This window comes from Cyclopterus lumpus, chromosome 21 (genome assembly GCF_009769545.1).
Source record: "Cyclopterus lumpus isolate fCycLum1 chromosome 21, fCycLum1.pri, whole genome shotgun sequence".
NCBI classification, from domain to species: Eukaryota; Metazoa; Chordata; class Actinopteri; order Perciformes; family Cyclopteridae; genus Cyclopterus; species Cyclopterus lumpus.
Window position 1 is genome coordinate 15,760,332 of NC_046986.1, and position 18,494 is coordinate 15,778,825.

Genomic DNA, 18,494 nt, shown 5'->3' on the forward strand with positions numbered 1-18,494 from the left:
GTTTCAGAGAGTGGCTTACCCCAAGCTGCTTTGTGTTTGTTAGACGAGAAACATCAGAAGCAAGAGAGACAGTATGAAGGAAGGCTGAGAATGAGCTGCTGTTTGGGGTTTCATCCATCGTAAAAGCTACATTATAACAATTAAGTCTCCTTATATATTTATCTTTTATCTGTGTCTCTAGCCTATGAAGCTGGGCTATTTTACACATACAGTATAATAGGCAGACACAAACACATTGTTTGCATTTCTTCCCATGTGAGGACCCCCATGAGATGTTTGGATGACTAAATTCATTCAGATTCAGACCATGTCTATCTCAACCTTTTCCATCAAGCAATAACCTATAATCCAAATTCTTAACCCCAAAAGCTACATTCCAAAAATCAACAACCACTTCATAAAACATCCTAATTGTGAAGCTCAAAACTACTATATTTTTTTGTAAACTCAAACTCAAGCTTTATTAACAGAATATATATATATATATATTGTTTTTTTGTTAATAAAGTATATATATTCTCAAGCTTTATTAAGATTATATATATATATATATATATATATATATATATATATATATATATATATATATATATATATATATACGTATATATATTCTCAAGCTTTATTAACATTATATATATATATATATATATATATATATATATATATATATATAATCTTGGAACGAGCTTGAGAATATATATACGTATATATATTATTATTATTATTATTATTATTATTATTGTTTTTGTTGATTTTATTGACTGGATCAGGCATCAATGATAACATGAGATGAAGCAGGATGTTATCCAAATTTCGCGCATGCGCAATACCTATATGTTCTAGCCTGTTAAGCTACCAGGCAGCTAGACAGATGTAAGCTAGCACAGATATAAATTAGACAAAGAAACCTTGTGAAGAGACTGAGTGAAAAACAGTTTAAAGTAACGGAGGGTGAAAGGAGCGACTGTGACACAAAGCTATATGCGTCATTCGATATATATGGAAGTATGAAATTGAAAGGTACGCCGTCACTATGTCTTTTTAAACTTTTTGTGAGCAGTCAGTGCAGAGATTAGCTTTGGCTAGCTGCTAGTTAGCCGCTGTTGTTTTCCCACCAGCAGATAGTAACAAAACGTGAGGGTTTGAGAGTTAGCTCTGTTAGTTAGCATTCTGTCACAGGGATCAGTGAAGGCCCTTTGTTTTACACCGGGTGATGCGGGGTCTAAACAGCACATTGCCAATTTAACTTGAGGGGTCCTCAGCTAGTTCGTGTCGCAACAATGAGTAACGTAGCTAATGTAAGTCAGCTTGGTAATATGTGGACAGATTTCATGGTGACATGTTTTGTGCTAAGATAGCTGATCGGTGCTAGCTGCATTTGCGGTGCAACGTTATAGTGAAGTTAACATTAATCTAGCTAGTGGAGATGTTCATGTTAGCTTGGGTTAGCCAAATACGTATTGCACAGATTACTGACAGATTGGCAGAATCTAATTGTTTTCTTTTTTCAAATTAACCCCACTCTTCTTGGGCGACGTTAGCTAAACTAGCTAACGTTGTATAGGACTAGTGAAGTGATATCGTTCAGCGATAATAATAATGAGTGTTTGGAAATGAGTGTTGACAATGTAGCTGATGTTTATGCTAACATTGAGCTGTTGCTTTCTACTGATATCGATGTTTTTTTTTTGTCACATCCGCTCACATCTCAAATAGCGCACAGGCTAAAAGTAAGCCGTGACATTAATTAAAAATATGATCGTTTTAACTCTTAACTAAGTTAATGCAAACTAGCCAGATGCTTCCTCGGAAAGCGTCATTTATGTTGTGTTAAAGGCGAGGTTGCACGACTCTAGCTAACTAGTCTGTTAGCCAAACAAAGTTGCAGGTGATTCTTGAGTTGGCTAATTTAACAGACAGACCGACAATCATCTATTAAGTCCTGGACCAAAGCATACACCATGTACCATCCCTAAAGCGTACACTACCAGTGTTTAGTTATCAATCAACTATCTTTACGTTAACTGGTGCCCACATTTTTACAATAACGTAGCATTGACGTTTTAGAAAGCTCAAATGTTCTATGGATGTCACTTTGTTGTCATTTGGATAATTCATGTCCCTAGATAGATAGACAGGTCTGGTTTATGGTGAGAACTGTGGTTTTATTGCCAGATAGATGCTTCAGTGACGTTAGTAAATAACTTGAATTGCTTCTAGAAATGTTTAGCAAGTACTTTTACTATGTCTAATATATGTTTTGTTTTGTTTCCTTCCTAGAGTGGAACATGAAGATGGGGACATGAAGGATCCTGTGATAACATAGAAAAACTGCATCTCTGTACATTTCAACCATTCAAGAGGTGATTAGGAGGTTTCATTTTCTTTCCGAGGCTGCATGATTTAGCTGTCAAAGTTACGATTATTGTTAAAGGTGGTTCAGTTGTGCAATCTAGGTCTTTTCATTCATTCCATCAATGATACTTCATGTGATTTATAAGCAAATACACTAAATGTACTTAATAATGTTCAATTGCACATCTCACAATTTATATGTATATCCTCAAACAGAATCTTAAATTTAAACAAAGAAGAAAGCTGTAAAGTGTCCAAGTAAATGAACAGACAAAAACAAACGGTAATTAAATGTTAGTTGATTGTGACTCCAGGGATTCTGCAATGTATATTGTAAGTCACATGGTGGGACACTCACACAGAGAGAAAGTGAACTCTGGGGAAGAGAGATGGTGGAAGAGCAGTAGTTTAATAACTTCTCTGCCTTAATATCCTCTTGCCATGGAGAAACAATTGTTTGTGATTCATGCATCATGCAAGTAATTTGTGTCCGTGTGCAGTATGGTAAAATTGTAACGTATGAATCAGAAGTAAAGATACAAATGTTTGACATTTGTAAGTTTTTGCCTCGATCCTCATTTCCCAGTTGTCAAAACAATTCTTGACCAAGTTTATACCTTGTTTAAGTATAAATTGAAATACCGACCTCTAAGATGGATTGATCAAATGGATGATGAGTTTAAAGGCTTTGATACAAACTTCACTTTGTGAGAAAAGTGAATTGAAATGTGCTCACAAAAGGGGGTGTGTCCCCTTAGTGTCAAGGGATGAGGGAACATGAAATACTTGCAAATGTGATTCTGATATTTCAGCACACGTTTCTGAACATAACAGATTTTGTGTTTGCTTTGGCATGCTGCTGGCTTGGGAGTTGGGCTGCTTAAGTTAAATGAAATTGTCACTTTTGTACATGAAAAATGTCTGCTAAGACTAAATCAAGATGTTTTATTTTCTTAAATAACCAAAGCCTTATTAGACGTAGCCTAGCCTGTAACTAACTAACTAAGCCTATACAGAGGTTGCTGAGGATCAGCGTCTAGTAACTACCAAATTAATTTCCACATATCAACGTTGTGACATGAGATGTTGTTTTTCTACACAATGTTTCTAGTTAAACTGACAGTACTCCCTGTATAGCCTTCTTCCTCTGCTCATTAACAAAATCAATCGGTAGAAAATCTTTGCAAATGATCACAAGTGGAAAAGATAAAGTGTAACATAATGTTGCCTCAGGTGTCATTGTTAAAGGAGCTTTATTTAACATTCTGAACATTAATGTTGCAGCAAACAGCTATTTGTTATATATATATAAAAACCTGAACAGAGAAAGAAGTCACTCTCCCTCTGTGTGTTGTTATTCAAGCTTCCTATTGCTTTGTTGACATAGTCGGGCCGGCCTTGCGTGCTTTTACTGCATGCTTGTGCATGTGAGCGTGCCACACTAGTTGGCTAACAGCCGCTGTTCTGCACTGCGCTCAGATGGCTGTTATGTAGCTGATAACTTTGTTGGAAGCGTAGCGCCCACCCTTAGGTTCGCCCTCAGGTAAACACAGTTCACTCTGTCAGCACTATTGTCGTAGTTTGCACTGTTAGCACCGTTAGCTATGAGCTAAGTTAAAGTCTTCTTAGTACACAATTCTCTATTTATTATTATTTTGTTTGCATCTGTCCTGTTTTCAGACTATAACAAGCAACAATCATTTCAATGTTTTTATGGGCACCTTTAAAACCTATCCTTTTAATATCCACAATGTTTTGTTGTCGAGGACATGAAAGTTGTCTGTAGCTGTCGGATGTTAGTTTCTGGTTAGGGTTTTTCTGACGACCCTGAATTCCCAAACACATCCTTGTATGAAATATGTCATCGCTGTCTTTTGATTGGTTGGTTGAGAATGTGATGTTTCAGATGTGAGGAAGATGGGCGTTTATATGGCCATATAGTCTGGCACTGTGAAATGACTGAATCCGTCTTGTTCGTTCATTCAATATTTAAGTAAGCACTGGTTTTTACATAATCAGAGCATCTCATTTACTATGTTGCATGGAGATATTTGCAATACTAATCACTGCAAATACGAAAACCTGCTGTTGTAGGAATTTACATGTTTCCTCCTATAGTCAAACATATTTCCATAGTCAAACATATTTCCAAATGTTGGTCTCGGGTTTCACCAAAGTACAATATTTCAGGATACAGTGAGAGTACATACTTTTTTTTCCATCAAATGTTATGGCAATAAGAATTCCAGCAGATTAAAATCATGTGAATGTTATAAATATTTTTTTTTAAATTCTGTCAGACTTATTCTGACCAGTTAGTTTATATGGGGAATGAACTCCCTATGTGTTTTTATGCTACTAATTTGTGCAGAATAAATGTAACATTTTGTTTTCTTGGAATGATTAGTGCTTAAAGGACGAACGTGAGTGGTACTCCGAAGCCAGTGATGTCACGGGTTCCCACCCCTCCTCCTCCTGGGGAGATGTCAAGTGGACCTGTGGCAGAGAGCTGGTGTTACACACAGGTATGGGCATAACTAAACTCATTGAATCATGTTCTATACACAAAGGGGATAGAGTTGATCATATTTTGCATGGCTTATTGAATAGTTGCAAATCATATCACGCTACTGATATTTCATTTCCAGCTTTTTATTTTCCCCTCTTCATGTTTATAAGCATTTTTTGAAGTTGGCAATTAGATCTGTTTGACTTGACCAGGCACAGGTGTTAATATTAACTTTAACTGGCTCAGTTCCAACATGAGCAATACTAGGACCCTCAAACAAAAGCAGTCAAATGGAATTCCACCATCAATAATAATGTGTGAAGATGTTACTGAGACATCTATCAAAAATGTTGATAGATGTCTGTCCCCCCCCCCCCCCCATTTAAAAGTCCTATAATTCATCGATTTTTAAAAAAATTTTTTTTTACTACATTTCAAAAATTGATAAAAAGGCTAACATTTCTGCATATTCTTTTTCTTCTTAGGTCAAAGTTGTGAAGTTTTCATACATGTGGACCATAAACAACTTTAGTTTTTGCAGAGAAGAAATGGGGGAGGTGTTGAAGAGCTCAACCTTCTCCTCTGGCCCTAATGACAAGATGAAATGGTTAGTACATTCATGCTTACGAATGTCTTTAGCTTTTTGTATTAATCAATCTGTCCTATTTTATCTCTTCCAGTTTCATGTCCTTGTATTAGTACGAATGTTATTAAAAAGTCTGCATGTTTTATTTTACTGTGGGAACTCTGCACACAAGTGATAATTACAAGAGAGAATCACCCCCGAAGGCTTATCATAGTCTTGTGTTCTCACAAAAGTGTTAAAAGCAGTTATGATTGTCTTCGGTCTAGTTTGTACTGTTGCTGATGTGCAGCGGTCTCTTTTTTTGTCTTGCCAGGTGTCTGCGAGTCAATCCAAAGGGACTTGATGATGAAAGCAAAGATTATCTGTCATTGTATTTACTTCTTGTTAGTTGTCCAAAAAGTGAAGTCAGAGCAAAGTTCAAGTTTTCTTTGTTGAACGCAAAAAGAGAAGAGACAAAAGCGATGGGTGAGTAATAGCGATCGGAACCTCACCACATCTGTTATACTAAATATTCAATATTCCTTTTATCCCGACACTTTTATTAATTTCTAAAATGTTAAAGCAAAAGAGAGACATTATCAAGACTGCATTATTTTATTTGTTTCTTGTCACAGAAAGCCAAAGAGCATATAGATTTGTCCAAGGCAAAGACTGGGGCTTCAAAAAATTCATAAGGAGAGATTTCCTCCTTGATGAAGCCAATGGACTCTTACCAGATGACAAGCTCACCTTGTTCTGTGAGGTAATTCCATTTTTGTTTTCTTTTTATTATCCAATTAATAAAGGGTGTAGTCTTTCTCTTTGTGTGTGCTGTAATTTGACCAAAATAGCAAATGATATTGCAGAGGGACACTTTTCACATTTCTACTTTCAATAATGGTGTATAATGGCGTATTCAGCTATGCCAAAAAACACTTTCTTTGATGGGATAAGATATGTTTTACTGTCTTGAGAATCCTTCTGAAAGAGTATCGATAGCCCTGGCACACATTCCCCTTCTCATCCATAATCCTCAGCTGTCCTCTGAACACAGCAACATCTGAATTCTGAATTATTTTTCAGTTTTTTTCAGGTTTCCATCATTGCATGTTACAGAGGCTCTGTTGTGTTTGTTGTGGCATAGAAAATGACTGAATGGTTGCATTGATTCTTCGATGAAAGCATCAAAATCACATCACTGTTGGATTGAAACATTAAACCACTAGTGTAACCTTATTTGAATTACGGCCAGAGTCTCTTAATTCAGTCATTGTTATGACCACTTCACCCCTGAGTGTAAGCCGTTGTGCCATTTTACTACAAACATACTGTTGGCATTTGCTTCAAATGACATTAAGCTCTGAGGAAGTGAAATGCCTCCTCCACCTTATTTGTTTTTCAAAATAATTGAATTCAGTTTGTCAAGAAGAATAAACGTCTCCTAAAATGTTCTTTCAATGGACAAGTTAAATAAAGTGTCAATGGATTTTGATGTGAATGCATTTGGCCAAATACTGCCAGGACCAGACAGTGTGCCAGACAGCACTTGCAGAGATTCAACAATTTCAGGGAAATTGCCACTTTGATAAACAAATTGCTTACAAATTAAAGACGAGAATTGCTGAGGAAATGTCTTTCCTCAGCAATTAGATGTTTCAGCTAAGTTAATTAATTTTGGTTTTAAGTGTTCAAAGTCCCTCCCATTGTAGGTTTCTCGATCTTGAAAATGTCCTCCAAAAGGAGCAAATTAAATATAAATTAGGCTGTTCTCCAATGCAGTAAAACCTATTTGCTGCTGGATTTGTCAGGATGTTTAGCTTTGTTGAGACTGCTTCAGCCTGTTGTCCTCTCAGTGACGTTTGTCATGTTCAGGTGAGCGTTGTCCAGGACTCAGTTAACATTTCGGGCCAGTCCAACATGAACATGCTGAAGGTACCAGAGTGTCAGCTGTCTGATGACCTGGGGAACCTGTGGGAGTGTTCACGCTTCACAGACTGCAGTCTCTATGTGGGAGGGCAGGAGTTCAAAGCCCACAAATCCATCCTTGCAGGTAAGACCGTCCCCAGCTACCCAACACTTTAGCAAGTAACAACCAAGAGTGAAGCCCTCAAAAGGGCCCTAGCAAGACATGCTCATGTCCCTTCTTAATGGCCTCTTGTGGAGAGCTGGAAGTACCTCAAAAGGCTACAATGGGCCTGTATTCCTGACTTGATTTGTATCGGCCCAAGTCTGCACTGGGCTCTAATCCACACCACCTCTGCATGGCCCTTCTTGACCCAGATGACTAGAATCCAAGAGAAGAAGACGCTGACTCTCCTCTCCAGCTTGTCTCCATTGGACATGGTGACAGCTGCACTGGTCAGGGAGAAATGCTGACATAGTGGAGCTGTATGGATTTAGCAAGATGTTAAGACTGTCATACTTCACTACTGTGGATTTGGTGTGCTAACATGCTTTAATACGATGTTGACTGCTCGCCATATTTATAAGTGTTCTATTTATTTCTTTGACAGCGAGGTCACCAGTCTTTAATGCAATGTTTGAACATGAAATGGAGGAGAGTAAAAAGGTAAGAAGTTACGTGTAATAGTTACACCTGTTTGTTGTTATTAGTCATGTTACTCTTTTCCTAAAATTAGAACTACTGTGACACAATGCTACAAGTTGAAATGAGTCGTACAGAAACCTCTTGTCTTCTATTGCAGAACCGTGTTGACATCAGTGATGTGGACCCAGATGTCTTTAAGGAAATGATGGGCTTCATTTATACAGGAAAAGCCCCAAACCTGGAGAAGATGGCAGACAATTTGCTGGCAGCTGCAGATAAAGTAAGTAGTAATAAAAACTTTTGCTAATATTTTTACAAACATCTGCCTTCCACTTCATTTTGATGGCAGAGGAAAAGCTTCCTTTATGTTTGCTTTGTTTGGCCAATAATGTTCTTTCATTGTTACGCATTGCTTCAGTTTGTGTGGTCAATGCCATGCAAATAATGTTACCTGAGAAATCTCGTGTTGAGCTGAGCTCCAGCCAACCGTCCTACCCTAAAATTGTCTTTGCACACAACTCTGCTTTTAACAGATTAACAGCAAGCTGTTTGTTTGTTTTTATCACTATGTTAACATTGTGTGTTTATATTTTATACAAAAATAAAAATATACTTTTATATGACATTTATTTACATTGTTGGCAGTTTTAAGACTTGTGTATCGCCACAAGGTAGTATAGTAATCAGGTAACAGAAACAGTGATGCTGAAAAGCAGATGTGGTCATGGTCCGGTACCTATGTAACAATGTTCCTCCATTGGTATGTTTGGAGTCTCTAATGACTTGAGAGGCATTGTATGCAAGTCAATGAGGCTAAAGGGGTGATGTGGTCTGTTGGGTAATATTACACCTCTGTTAGGCTGCATCTTGTGTGACATCTTTTCAGTATTGATAACCTATAAAAAGGCCTCAGTCCCCGCCATCCTCAGCCAGCTTAGAGCATGCTTGTACACGGTGTGAACAATGTAGAATCCAATACAGCACAGTCTCTCATCAACACATACCACTGTATGTTTGTGAGGCTTGTAATTCAACATCTAGGGAGATAAGTCAAGTAAGTGCTGATTCAAGTTAACAGAAATGATTGAGGACGTAATAAGTGATGTGGTTTCTGTTCTATGTCGGCATGCATTGATAATGGAAATTTCCATTGGTAACAGACATCATGTTCCTGAAATAGGATGACATTCTTGGCAGTATGGAAACATACTTCATGACAAGAGAAAACTCTTCACTCAATGCAGTATTTTGTTATAACGTTGCAACGGAAGATGGCAACATCACATATGAGACGTGACTTGTTTGGATTTTCTTCTATGTGTTACGTATGTGTCATTTTGCATTTCTAATCAATGCAGCTTTATATATGCAAAGCCATATTTGTTGGGACTGTCACATGAAAAACCTCCTTATTATCTCCCAAGTCCGTTCTAGACACTATAATTTTCTTTCATCGGTTCACAGATGATTTCCCCTTTTAAGGGTAAGTCATCTGTATTATCAATATAGTGCTTAATTTGATGGATTGGTGCTTACTGAATTGTGAACCAGAATTTTGAGATTTTTGGTCTTTTTTTCTTACAATGACTTGAGAGCTTTAATGTGTGTTCAGAATAGTTGAGACAGAACCTCAAACCCACTTTGCATCCAGGGTTTAACCACAGCTTTGTGTCCATCTCCCCCCCCGCCCTCCCCCACCAGTACGCTCTGGAGCGTTTAAAGGTCATGTGTGAAGAGGCCTTGTGCAACAGCCTTTCAGTGGAGAATGTGGCCGACACCCTCATCCTAGCAGACTTGCACAGTGCCGAGCAGCTCAAAGCACAAGCCATAGATTTTATCAACAGGCAAGTATCGCAAAAAAAACCTCCAGTGATAAATTCCTGCTGCCATTTCTGTTTACCAGCTCTGAATGCTTACCTTTTTATCTCCTTGCCATAGGTGCAGTGTCCTGAGACAGCTGGGCTGTAAAGATGGAAAGAACTGGAATAGCAAGTATGTAATTAGCTGATATATGTGACACAAGATTAATAACACCCCCTTATCTCTTCCCCCAACCAGATGCATTGGAATTCATTGTTTTAGCCCAGGCAGACAGAGTGCTATTTGCCTTTTCAGTTTGAAGCTCCATATCTTTTGTATCCAAGTTATTAATAGACTCATACCTGGATAAACCCTGGAAATGGAATATTTGTAGAATTTATAAAAAAGAAGGAAGGTGGTCGCTATAGGATTGTTTGTTTTTTTCTTTTCTTTTTCAGATGATAAAGTGTGTTTATAGAGGACACCTTGAAATATTGAACTTTGTTGTATTCAACATGTGAAGACATTCTAATAATGCACAGAAAGCACTAATGGCTCTCTTCATGTTTAACATGCAACTCACAAATCAAGCGCCCCTTATTTGCTGTGTCATTACAATCTCATTTATGTTTATTGATTTTTAATGTGCACATTTTCACGTCTTAGTGTTAACTTGATTTTTCCTGTGCTTACAGTCATGCTACAGACATAATGGAGACTGCAGGCTGGAAGTCAATGATCCAATCCCATCCTCACTTGGTAGCCGAGGCCTTTCGTGCCCTGGCTTCAGCACAGTGCCCACCCTTTGGTCTTCCGAGGAAGCGTCTAAAACAGTCCTGACTGCCTGACTGTGCCCCAGGACTTTACTGGAGGTGTGAAGCATGGGTTTACAAAGGAAGGACTAGTGAGGATACCACTCTTTATTTCCACCAAAACTGAACACACTTGAATAAAGAAGAGTGGAGCTTTCTGGCCAGGGATTTGTGGAGGATGGCACGTGGACATCAATGGATTGGGAAAGAAAATTGGTAAAATTGGTGTCGCTTGCTTGCTTTGCTGCCCCAACTGGATTCTGTTCAGCCCGGGTAGCAAGTCAAGCTGTCTGCTACTGTTTTTTTTTCCTGTAATTTTAAAAATGGCCTTAATATATCTGCCATTGCTCCGGAGCTGCTCCAGAGTACTTTGTCTATTTTACTCTGTGCCTGCCTTGTCACAAAGACCAGGCCTCCTCCAGGTTGCACTAGTTCCCATGAATAGTCATTTTGATATGGAGTTCTATAGGAACGTAACAAAGGTTTAACTAAATGGGAAATATTATATATTTGTAATGTTTAGCCCGTTTTGTGACTAGACATTAAAAAGCATGAACACTTTCAGTGCAAGGTCAGTTCTTTACACTTTTTAAAATATGTGTATGCCCCATATTGATGGCACCATTTCTATGTAAATGACAGTTGAACCATCTTCAGAAGACCAGTGTACAAGAAAGTCTGTTCTATTGCATATTTGTGGGGAAAAATTGTAATCTGCCATTTTGAAGACCCAGTGTCAACCCTTATAACACACGTAAGACGGAAAAGTGTCTATACTTCGGCCCTGCTATAATAAAACATTGGAAGTATTTACTCAGTCTCCCATTTGAATGACATATTCCAGATCATACGTCTGTGAACTGTTCTAGATTAAATTTTGAGAATTTCTGTCTTTAGTATTGCCAACTTGCAAATATTATATATTCTCAATATATTGTGGTAACTAAAAGTGGGGAGACTAATGCATGGTCATGTTATTGTCAAAAGAAAGTGTCCAAGTACCAATTTTGTTTTTAACAATTTATTTTCTGCAATTATCTGACATTTTTGTGCAGAATGACATGAATTGAGTATGTGCAAAAAAATCCTCTAACATGCTTGGACATTTGTAGGATGCTGAGCATCACTTCTACTGGCAATGTTATTCTGTGTTTGAATGGGGGGTGGGGGGGGTTGTCATGTTTATTCAGTCCGTCTCGTATGTAGTGTGCTGTGACCGACACTTCAGAGGATTTTGTAAATTAAAAGAGTAGCATCGTTTTTACATGATATTACTCATCATTCAGAGTCATGTTGAGATGTTGAAACTTCTTTTGTTTGGAAGCAGAAAAGATGAAGTTGTGGTCTGCAAGAATGCCTGCATTAACCCATTAAACCATTTTCCAGCAGTCTGAAGAAGCCCAGGTTTTTTTGTTGTTTAAATTAATGTGACGAGATGTCAGTTGAAGGAAGGGTGATTATAATCCATACTGTTTCTTTTTACTGGTCGTGTTTATGGATGTGTGTGTCAGGCTGAGGTGATCCCATTAGTTTTTTCGGTCTCAACTGGCTTTCTTTTAATTATAAGATTTAGAAAACAACACTGTGATAATCAAAAGAAAATGTTCTTAAACTGGAGCACGGTAACATGTTTAATGTCGAACCTTTTTTACGGCACATGAAAGACATTTTCTTCCTCTTGTTTTCTGTGTGAATGCTCGGCACAAGCTCTAATTAAAATGAACACGAGGCGGCTCCCTCCTGCTTGAGCAGAGACTTCTTCATCAGCAGCTTGCTGATCCTCGTCCGCCCCTCTCAGCACAGATCCTAGAAAAAGAGCTGATACCATCAACGCTTTAGGACGCCTCTCCAACCTTTTATCTTCCTCTCTCGCTTTCCACCACTCGCTGTTCCACTTAAAAGACAAGCTGCCCGCAGTGGCATTGTCACAATTGAAAATGTGTTCTGTCATTTGCATCTTAGGAAATGAGATTGTTAAAAAGGTACTGGACAATGACACTGGGCCAGGCTCTAGATGGATTAATATAAATATGGGCTTGATAGATTTGATAATTTGTGTAATGGGAGTCCAAATATCGTGAGCAGACAGCCCTGATATAATGGACACACCCACTAACGCCATAAACCAGTCACAGAGTAATCTATGTAATCTCAATGCATCCCAGGAGGTATTTTGTGATAAACTCTTAAGATACTTCAAACTAATGTCTTTCCCCAGACTCATCCTCATAAGTGCAACTTTTCCTTTGTTTCCCAGAATACATTTTGACAAACCCAGCAAAGAGTCAGAAGCTTGTCAAAGTGTGATCTTTAGCTGGAGAAATCTTTCATGGACTGAGCTTCATGTCTTGTTTGTGTGTTCCAGTCTGTTGAAATGAGAAATAAGCACTTTTTTTGCCATTCCAATTAATTTTCTCTTTCTGACAACTGTCAGTCCTGAGACGCAGCAAAACCTGACATTCACCGCTGATGAATTGTAAATAGTAAATTGTAATCATGCTGCACTAAAATATGTATGTGACTTGACATAGCATTATTGGTTTGAACACTACCGATACTTAAAATGCATTTATACAATGGATATTTTTTCAAGAGGTACATGCAGATTTTCCTCTTTGCAAATTGTATGAGAATATAATTTTTTTTTAAAGAGTGTCTAATAATTCAACTGGAACTCGTGAAATCTACGTTCACGTTCCTTAGGTTTAGGATCTGGATGCGCGCAGCAGGAAAACCTGCTGTGACTCGACGCCTGAGGAGTGGGTGCCTTTCACCCTGATCAGATAAGAGTAATGGAAGTGATGAAAAGACCCCTGTCACTGATGGCCACAGCAAAATGGATGTGCTCCCTGAGGTGTACCTCTGGTATCATCCACGCCTGTGGACACAGATTTATTGCCCATTAAAAAGCTACACTGAAATGTAACTCCTAAAATGGTGTGTTTACCCTGTTGAGAAGTCCTTGTAGGAACGAAACGAGACAACTGAGCGCCGACAGACTGGAGCGACTCGGTGGGACAACATGCTGTGAGCCAAGTTCAAATGAGGTTTAATGCCATAAAAACCTAAATGGATTTTTACAATTTCATTTCAACAAAATGAACCCCCTATGAAATCAAATATTCCCAAATGAACATTTGTACTTACACTATGCACACAGCAATGCTCTTTTTTTCTTCTTCTTCCTATTATACAGGGGAAACCGTTGAAACAAGATTATTAAGCAAGCAGGAAATCAAAATAGGCACAATCTGCAAGGCTTACAAAAATGAAAATCAAAGCAAGCTATAACTACACGCAATTAATATGACATATCTACATGATATTGCTTAATAAACACCAAAAGTAAGGAACAATATACTTATTGATATATTTTTCTGGAAAAATTAGAATAAATTGACATTGTTTACTCTGAAGCCATAAGTAAACATTTAGTTTTAGAGTTACACGTTAATACACAGCATTTGCACAAAGGAGTAGAACCAAAACATCAACATAGATCAACTCTGATTTAGTAATGTCCTTATCATACACCTCTCTTCATGTGTACAATGAGATAGGATCGTTTACAGCCGACAGGGAAAGACGTGAGATACAGCAAATGAAGGAACATTGACAGAAATAATCGGCATGTGATTATTCAGTGGCACATGCCCTATTCTAAGAACCCTGGATACACGCGATCAACACCGTTGAAGAAATGTCCTGTGTTGATGGTTTTCAACAGAAACTGTTTTAGTAAGTCGAAGCACATTTCACCATTTACTACAAGACTGGATGTTACCCACTTTCACACAGAAGTCAGTCAATTTAAGCCTGCTGTACAATCGGGAAATGTATGACATTTTCAAATGTAGCTCCCACTTCTCATTAAAACTCCAGACGGATTTTGTATTTTCACCTTCTTTTTTTCTTTTTTTTTCTTTTGGTTTCTCCACTCTTGGTCTTGGGTAAATTAAATTTCCCAGGCTAATTAAAGCCTATTAAAGACAGGTAATGTCAGGGCTGGTGGCAGGACAATGACAAAGTGCTGATAATTGTCTGCCAGACTCGCTAAATCCACCTGTCCTGCAATTATCACTCCCCCCCCCACCCACCTCCACCCCCCGACACATTAATCCACTGCGGGGCCCACTCGGCAGGCTGATGCCTCAAAGTGCATCCTGCAAACAAAGATGTTGGATTTCCGACTAGTTTAGCATACACATGCCTTATGATGATTGCAGCAGAAAACCAACACATTTTAAGGAGTACACAAGGCAGCAGCCGGGTTATACATGGATGGAGACATATATATTGGTATGTGTAAGGATTTATGATTATGCCCTTTGCGTGCTTGTGGGATTAGATGTGTTGGATCAATTCAGTTTGGTATTGGGCATATAATCAGTCAATTATAGAACAAATATAGGTTGTAAATCCATGTTAATTATTCAGAGCTACTTGAGGAAATACCCATAGATCAAGCTGAAACAATAGACACTGTCCTCTATGGGTTCTGTTAACAAGTACAAATGGATATTAGTTCTACTTTAAAGGCAATGAACCGATCAGTCAAAATGGAGCAATGTTTCAAATGTGAAATATCTAATTTAATGTTCTATTGAATAACAATTCAAATGTCTTTGTATTGTAATTATTAACATGAGTCAAAGTCTTGTCATATTTCATCCCATTTAATGAGGTGAGGATATTGTTTGACAATGTTGGCATCGATGTAGCACTGGCACAGAAGCCAGCTCTGCACTCTAACGGGGAGGCGCCTTGCCTATGGTCTAGCCTTGAACAAAACATCTGGACAACATGCTAATTATACCAGTGGTTTATGTGCTGCTGGGAAGAGGAGGAGTCACACAGTGTTGGTAGCTAGCTCTGAATCCCGAGTCAACCCCTAAAACCAAGTCCCTGGACACCTAACTATCTCAAGTGTTAGGTCTGTACGATATATACATTTTTTTGTTGATTTTTTTGTTTTATCAATGCATCAAATCCTTCCAAAATATGTCCCATAATAAATAGCACTCCCGTGTTGCGGGACAATGAGCTTAGAGGTTGACATTTACATTATTTGAAGATTAGACAGAAGGTAGATGCATACAGAAAGCTAGATCATCCTGTGGAGGAGTAGGGTGTGTCACTATGATAGTTATAGTCAGGGCATACCTTCTGCACCAGTTTATAGTCTACACTGTAAAAGGCTATATAGATGCATATGACTTTGAAGGGTTTTGAGCACAGCCAGGACACATGGCTCTGCGTCTGCTCCTGGTAGCACACCTTGGACGGGTCAAAGCCGCACAGGGCAGTCTTCTTGTTGCGGTCCGTCTTCTCGTACTCGATGCGACAGTTGAACGATTTGGTGTCTTTGGTCTCCAGCGTCGACTGCTGGGCAATCTCAAACTCCACCACCCTGGAGGGAGGCACCAGGCTGACGGACACGTTCCCCAGGCCCGTGGAGTTGTGGCGGAAGTAAACACTAAAAGTGCCGTTCCCATGGTCCACGATCTTCCCCGTGATCAGCAGGTTAAGTTTAACGGTCTTGATGTTGGAGTGGAAGTCCCCCCAACCAAACATCTTTTTGAACTTGCCAGTCTTGACGATGGGCCTGCGTTTAGTTCTGGCCTGTGCACCCTGAGCATCTGTCTGGTTAGATAACCAGTTCCAGAAGTCCTCCATGTTCTGTAAATATGTAATTTCCCTCATGTTGCTCTTGAACCCAGGGGACCCTCTGGCAAACAAACGCAGGGGGTTGAGGATCCGTGGACTGGCCCCCGTGGGAGACATCTTCTGTTCGTTATCAGTGTCGCCCCACTCGATGAGCTCTGTGGCTCCTCCATGCTCTTTCCTGCATGTGACCTTCAGAAAAACACAGCAGAGGTAGACAGGAAAACAACATTAAGTAACATAATACAATGCTAATGCCCGGACAAATATGTATTTAATGTTCCTCAAGTACAATGACGTTCACATGGGCAGTGACACATTTCACAGGCTAGACATATAACAGAGAATCCAATTGTATTCATCACTAAATGACAACTTATCTGTGTTGATTGAGCTATAAAACTTAAACAGCAGCAGTTCAGAACTGAGGATAAAGAAAACAGCACTTTAGCACTAAAAAGGGGAAAGCCCAGAAATCCCACAATGAGCATGGAGCCACCCGTTTGTCACACAAGTAAAGATGTATTTTATAAAATGCTGAACTACAACAACTGTACCCTTGGGAAACATTTTGTTTGGAAAAACTAACTGTTTACAACAGCTTCAAACAGATGCTGGCACTTCAATAAGACAGGAGGAGCGCTCACTCCTTGAAAAAAAAGACATTTTGTAAAAAGAAAAAAAGGATTTCTTGGTGCAATAAAATATATTGCCTTGCTGAACTTCTTGTACTTTAAACTTAATCAAAATAGCATTATTTCATTGTTGTAATTCACTCATTGTCAAACGTGGTTACATATGACAAGTCAGTCCTTTAGATGCAAGGACAAATGGCAATACATGTGATTACTCACTTCACTCATTCAACTGCTCATCAAAATACATGTGAACATATGTAAACATGACCAATGTATAATTGCTATCAACACAAATATTTTTTGTTGTTGTTGTTATAAATATTATAAACAAAGCAATCTTCACAAAGGAAAATAAATGCAAGCGGTTAAATGAATTGTTTGCTATTTTGGAAATACGCTTATTCGCTTTCTTGAAGTGAGTTCGATGATCAAGCTTGATAATCGTGTCCACATGGTAAATGTGAAGCTTGAGATCTTCACAATGTACGTTACATTAAACAACGTTTAAACAACAGATTATACACAATGAGTCTCACTTGTCAGTTTTGTAACATCTGACATTAAACAAATACACTAATTAAACAAACAATTTTCTACTTAAGCTAGTGGATTAGCTCCAACACTAATCAAACCAAAAGGCTTGTTGTCTGAGATGTCAGCAGACAATCCCTGGTTTATAAGATGTTAAGGATGCTTTAGACAGAGAGGCATTCATTAATCAGTATTGTTTTGTAAGTATGACCCCAAACTATTGCAGTTCCAGTTGCTAAGCAGACCAAAATGGCATTAATAGTAACTGTAATGCATGAATCAAGGATTCACACTAGTAGCTCAAAAAATTGTGAAACATGTAAGAAATGCACAACGGTATAAGGGAATCATTTTGGATGCAGCGATAAACTTCAGCGTGGCTCATATTTGCAAAAAGCTTCTAATATTTTAGGACGACTTGTCGGATTACATGACAATGCAAATCCCCCGGACTGTGAGCAGGTCTCACATCAGCGGTGCTATTCTTAGATACTCTGAACTTTAGCTTGTAATGGTTCCCAACAATAACAAAGGCTATGGTAAAGTACATGCTAAGTGCTAATCCAGACGCAGCAATGAACTGTGATCCCTCCTCGTGTCCAAAAGCCTTTTAGCTTCAGGAGCAATTCCTGGTCTACTTCAGATAAAGCTTAAATAATTCACGGCAATAAGCTTAGCTAGTTTTATTAGTAATTAGCAGTGCCGGCTTTCCCCAGGCCCCGTTGTAGGGATCACTGAGAGAAGCAGATGTTGAAAGCACTGTGCAGCGGCTGTTTGAATTCTCACTGTGCTGCCGCACACTACTTCCAGACTAATTATAATTTCGCTGTAAGCCTAACTTAGGCGCATGTGTACAATGCTAACAAACTAGGTCTGTCTCCGACAATTTGTTTTTTTCACACTAACATTCCTGTGAAGCGATCTGTTCGACATGTTAAAGGGTATATGGATGTCATATACAACTGTGAATCTTATAATGAGAGCTTTTCTTTACGTCCCAGACCGGAGTAACACCTTAATGTACTAGCAAGCAGGGCCTAATGGCTCGACCATCTGGATATGTAATGTG

General features: G+C 38.6%; 2 protein-coding genes across 3 annotated transcripts; one reads left to right on the forward strand and one right to left on the reverse strand.

Annotated features, from left to right (window-relative positions):
* The first annotated feature begins 834 nt into the window (after positions 1–834).
* Positions 835–11,987, forward strand: spopla (speckle type BTB/POZ protein like a). 2 transcript variants are annotated; one of them, XM_034561662.1, is made up of 12 exons: positions 835–1,023; positions 2,284–2,366; positions 4,766–4,883; positions 5,353–5,474; positions 5,767–5,918; positions 6,068–6,195; positions 7,305–7,482; positions 7,946–8,001; positions 8,138–8,260; positions 9,682–9,824; positions 9,919–9,972; positions 10,476–11,987. In XM_034561662.1, exons 3-12 carry the CDS (start codon positions 4,806–4,808, stop codon positions 10,618–10,620), a joined length of 1,179 nt encoding a protein of 392 aa, XP_034417553.1. In that variant the 5' UTR covers positions 835–1,023; positions 2,284–2,366; positions 4,766–4,805; the 3' UTR covers positions 10,621–11,987. The 2 variants fall into 2 exon arrangements, with proteins under 2 accessions (XP_034417553.1, XP_034417554.1); XM_034561663.1 differs by lacking the exon at positions 835–1,023 and adding an exon at positions 1,170–1,301.
* A 3,714-nt stretch (positions 11,988–15,701) lies between these two features.
* On the reverse strand, positions 15,702–17,975 carry nxph2a (neurexophilin 2a). Its single transcript, XM_034561867.1, has 2 exons — positions 17,895–17,975; positions 15,702–16,448 (listed from the first exon to the last, which is right to left on the reverse strand). Exons 1-2 carry the CDS (start codon positions 17,973–17,975, stop codon positions 15,702–15,704), a joined length of 828 nt encoding a protein of 275 aa, XP_034417758.1.
* Between the last annotated feature and the right edge of the window lie 519 nt (positions 17,976–18,494).

What these genes read in the sequence shown, in the direction of transcription:
- spopla (XM_034561662.1), top strand. Translation starts at nt 4,806, where the DNA reads ATGTCACGGGTTCCCACCCCTCCTCCTCCTGGGGAGATGTCAAGTGGA. An exon ending in AGCTCACCTTGTTCTGTGAG is followed by an intron (nt 6,196 to 7,304) that starts GTAATTCCATTT and finishes TGTCATGTTCAG; the next exon opens with GTGAGCGTTGTCCAGGACTC. An exon ending in GCCATAGATTTTATCAACAG is followed by an intron (nt 9,825 to 9,918) that starts GCAAGTATCGCA and finishes TCCTTGCCATAG; the next exon opens with GTGCAGTGTCCTGAGACAGC.
- nxph2a (XM_034561867.1), bottom strand. Translation starts at nt 17,975, where the DNA reads ATGTACTTTACCATAGCCTTTGTTATTGTTGGGAACCATTACAAGCTA. An exon ending in CTAAGAATAGCACCGCTGAT is followed by an intron (nt 16,449 to 17,894) that starts GTGAGACCTGCT and finishes GTTTTTCTGAAG; the next exon opens with GTCACATGCAGGAAAGAGCA.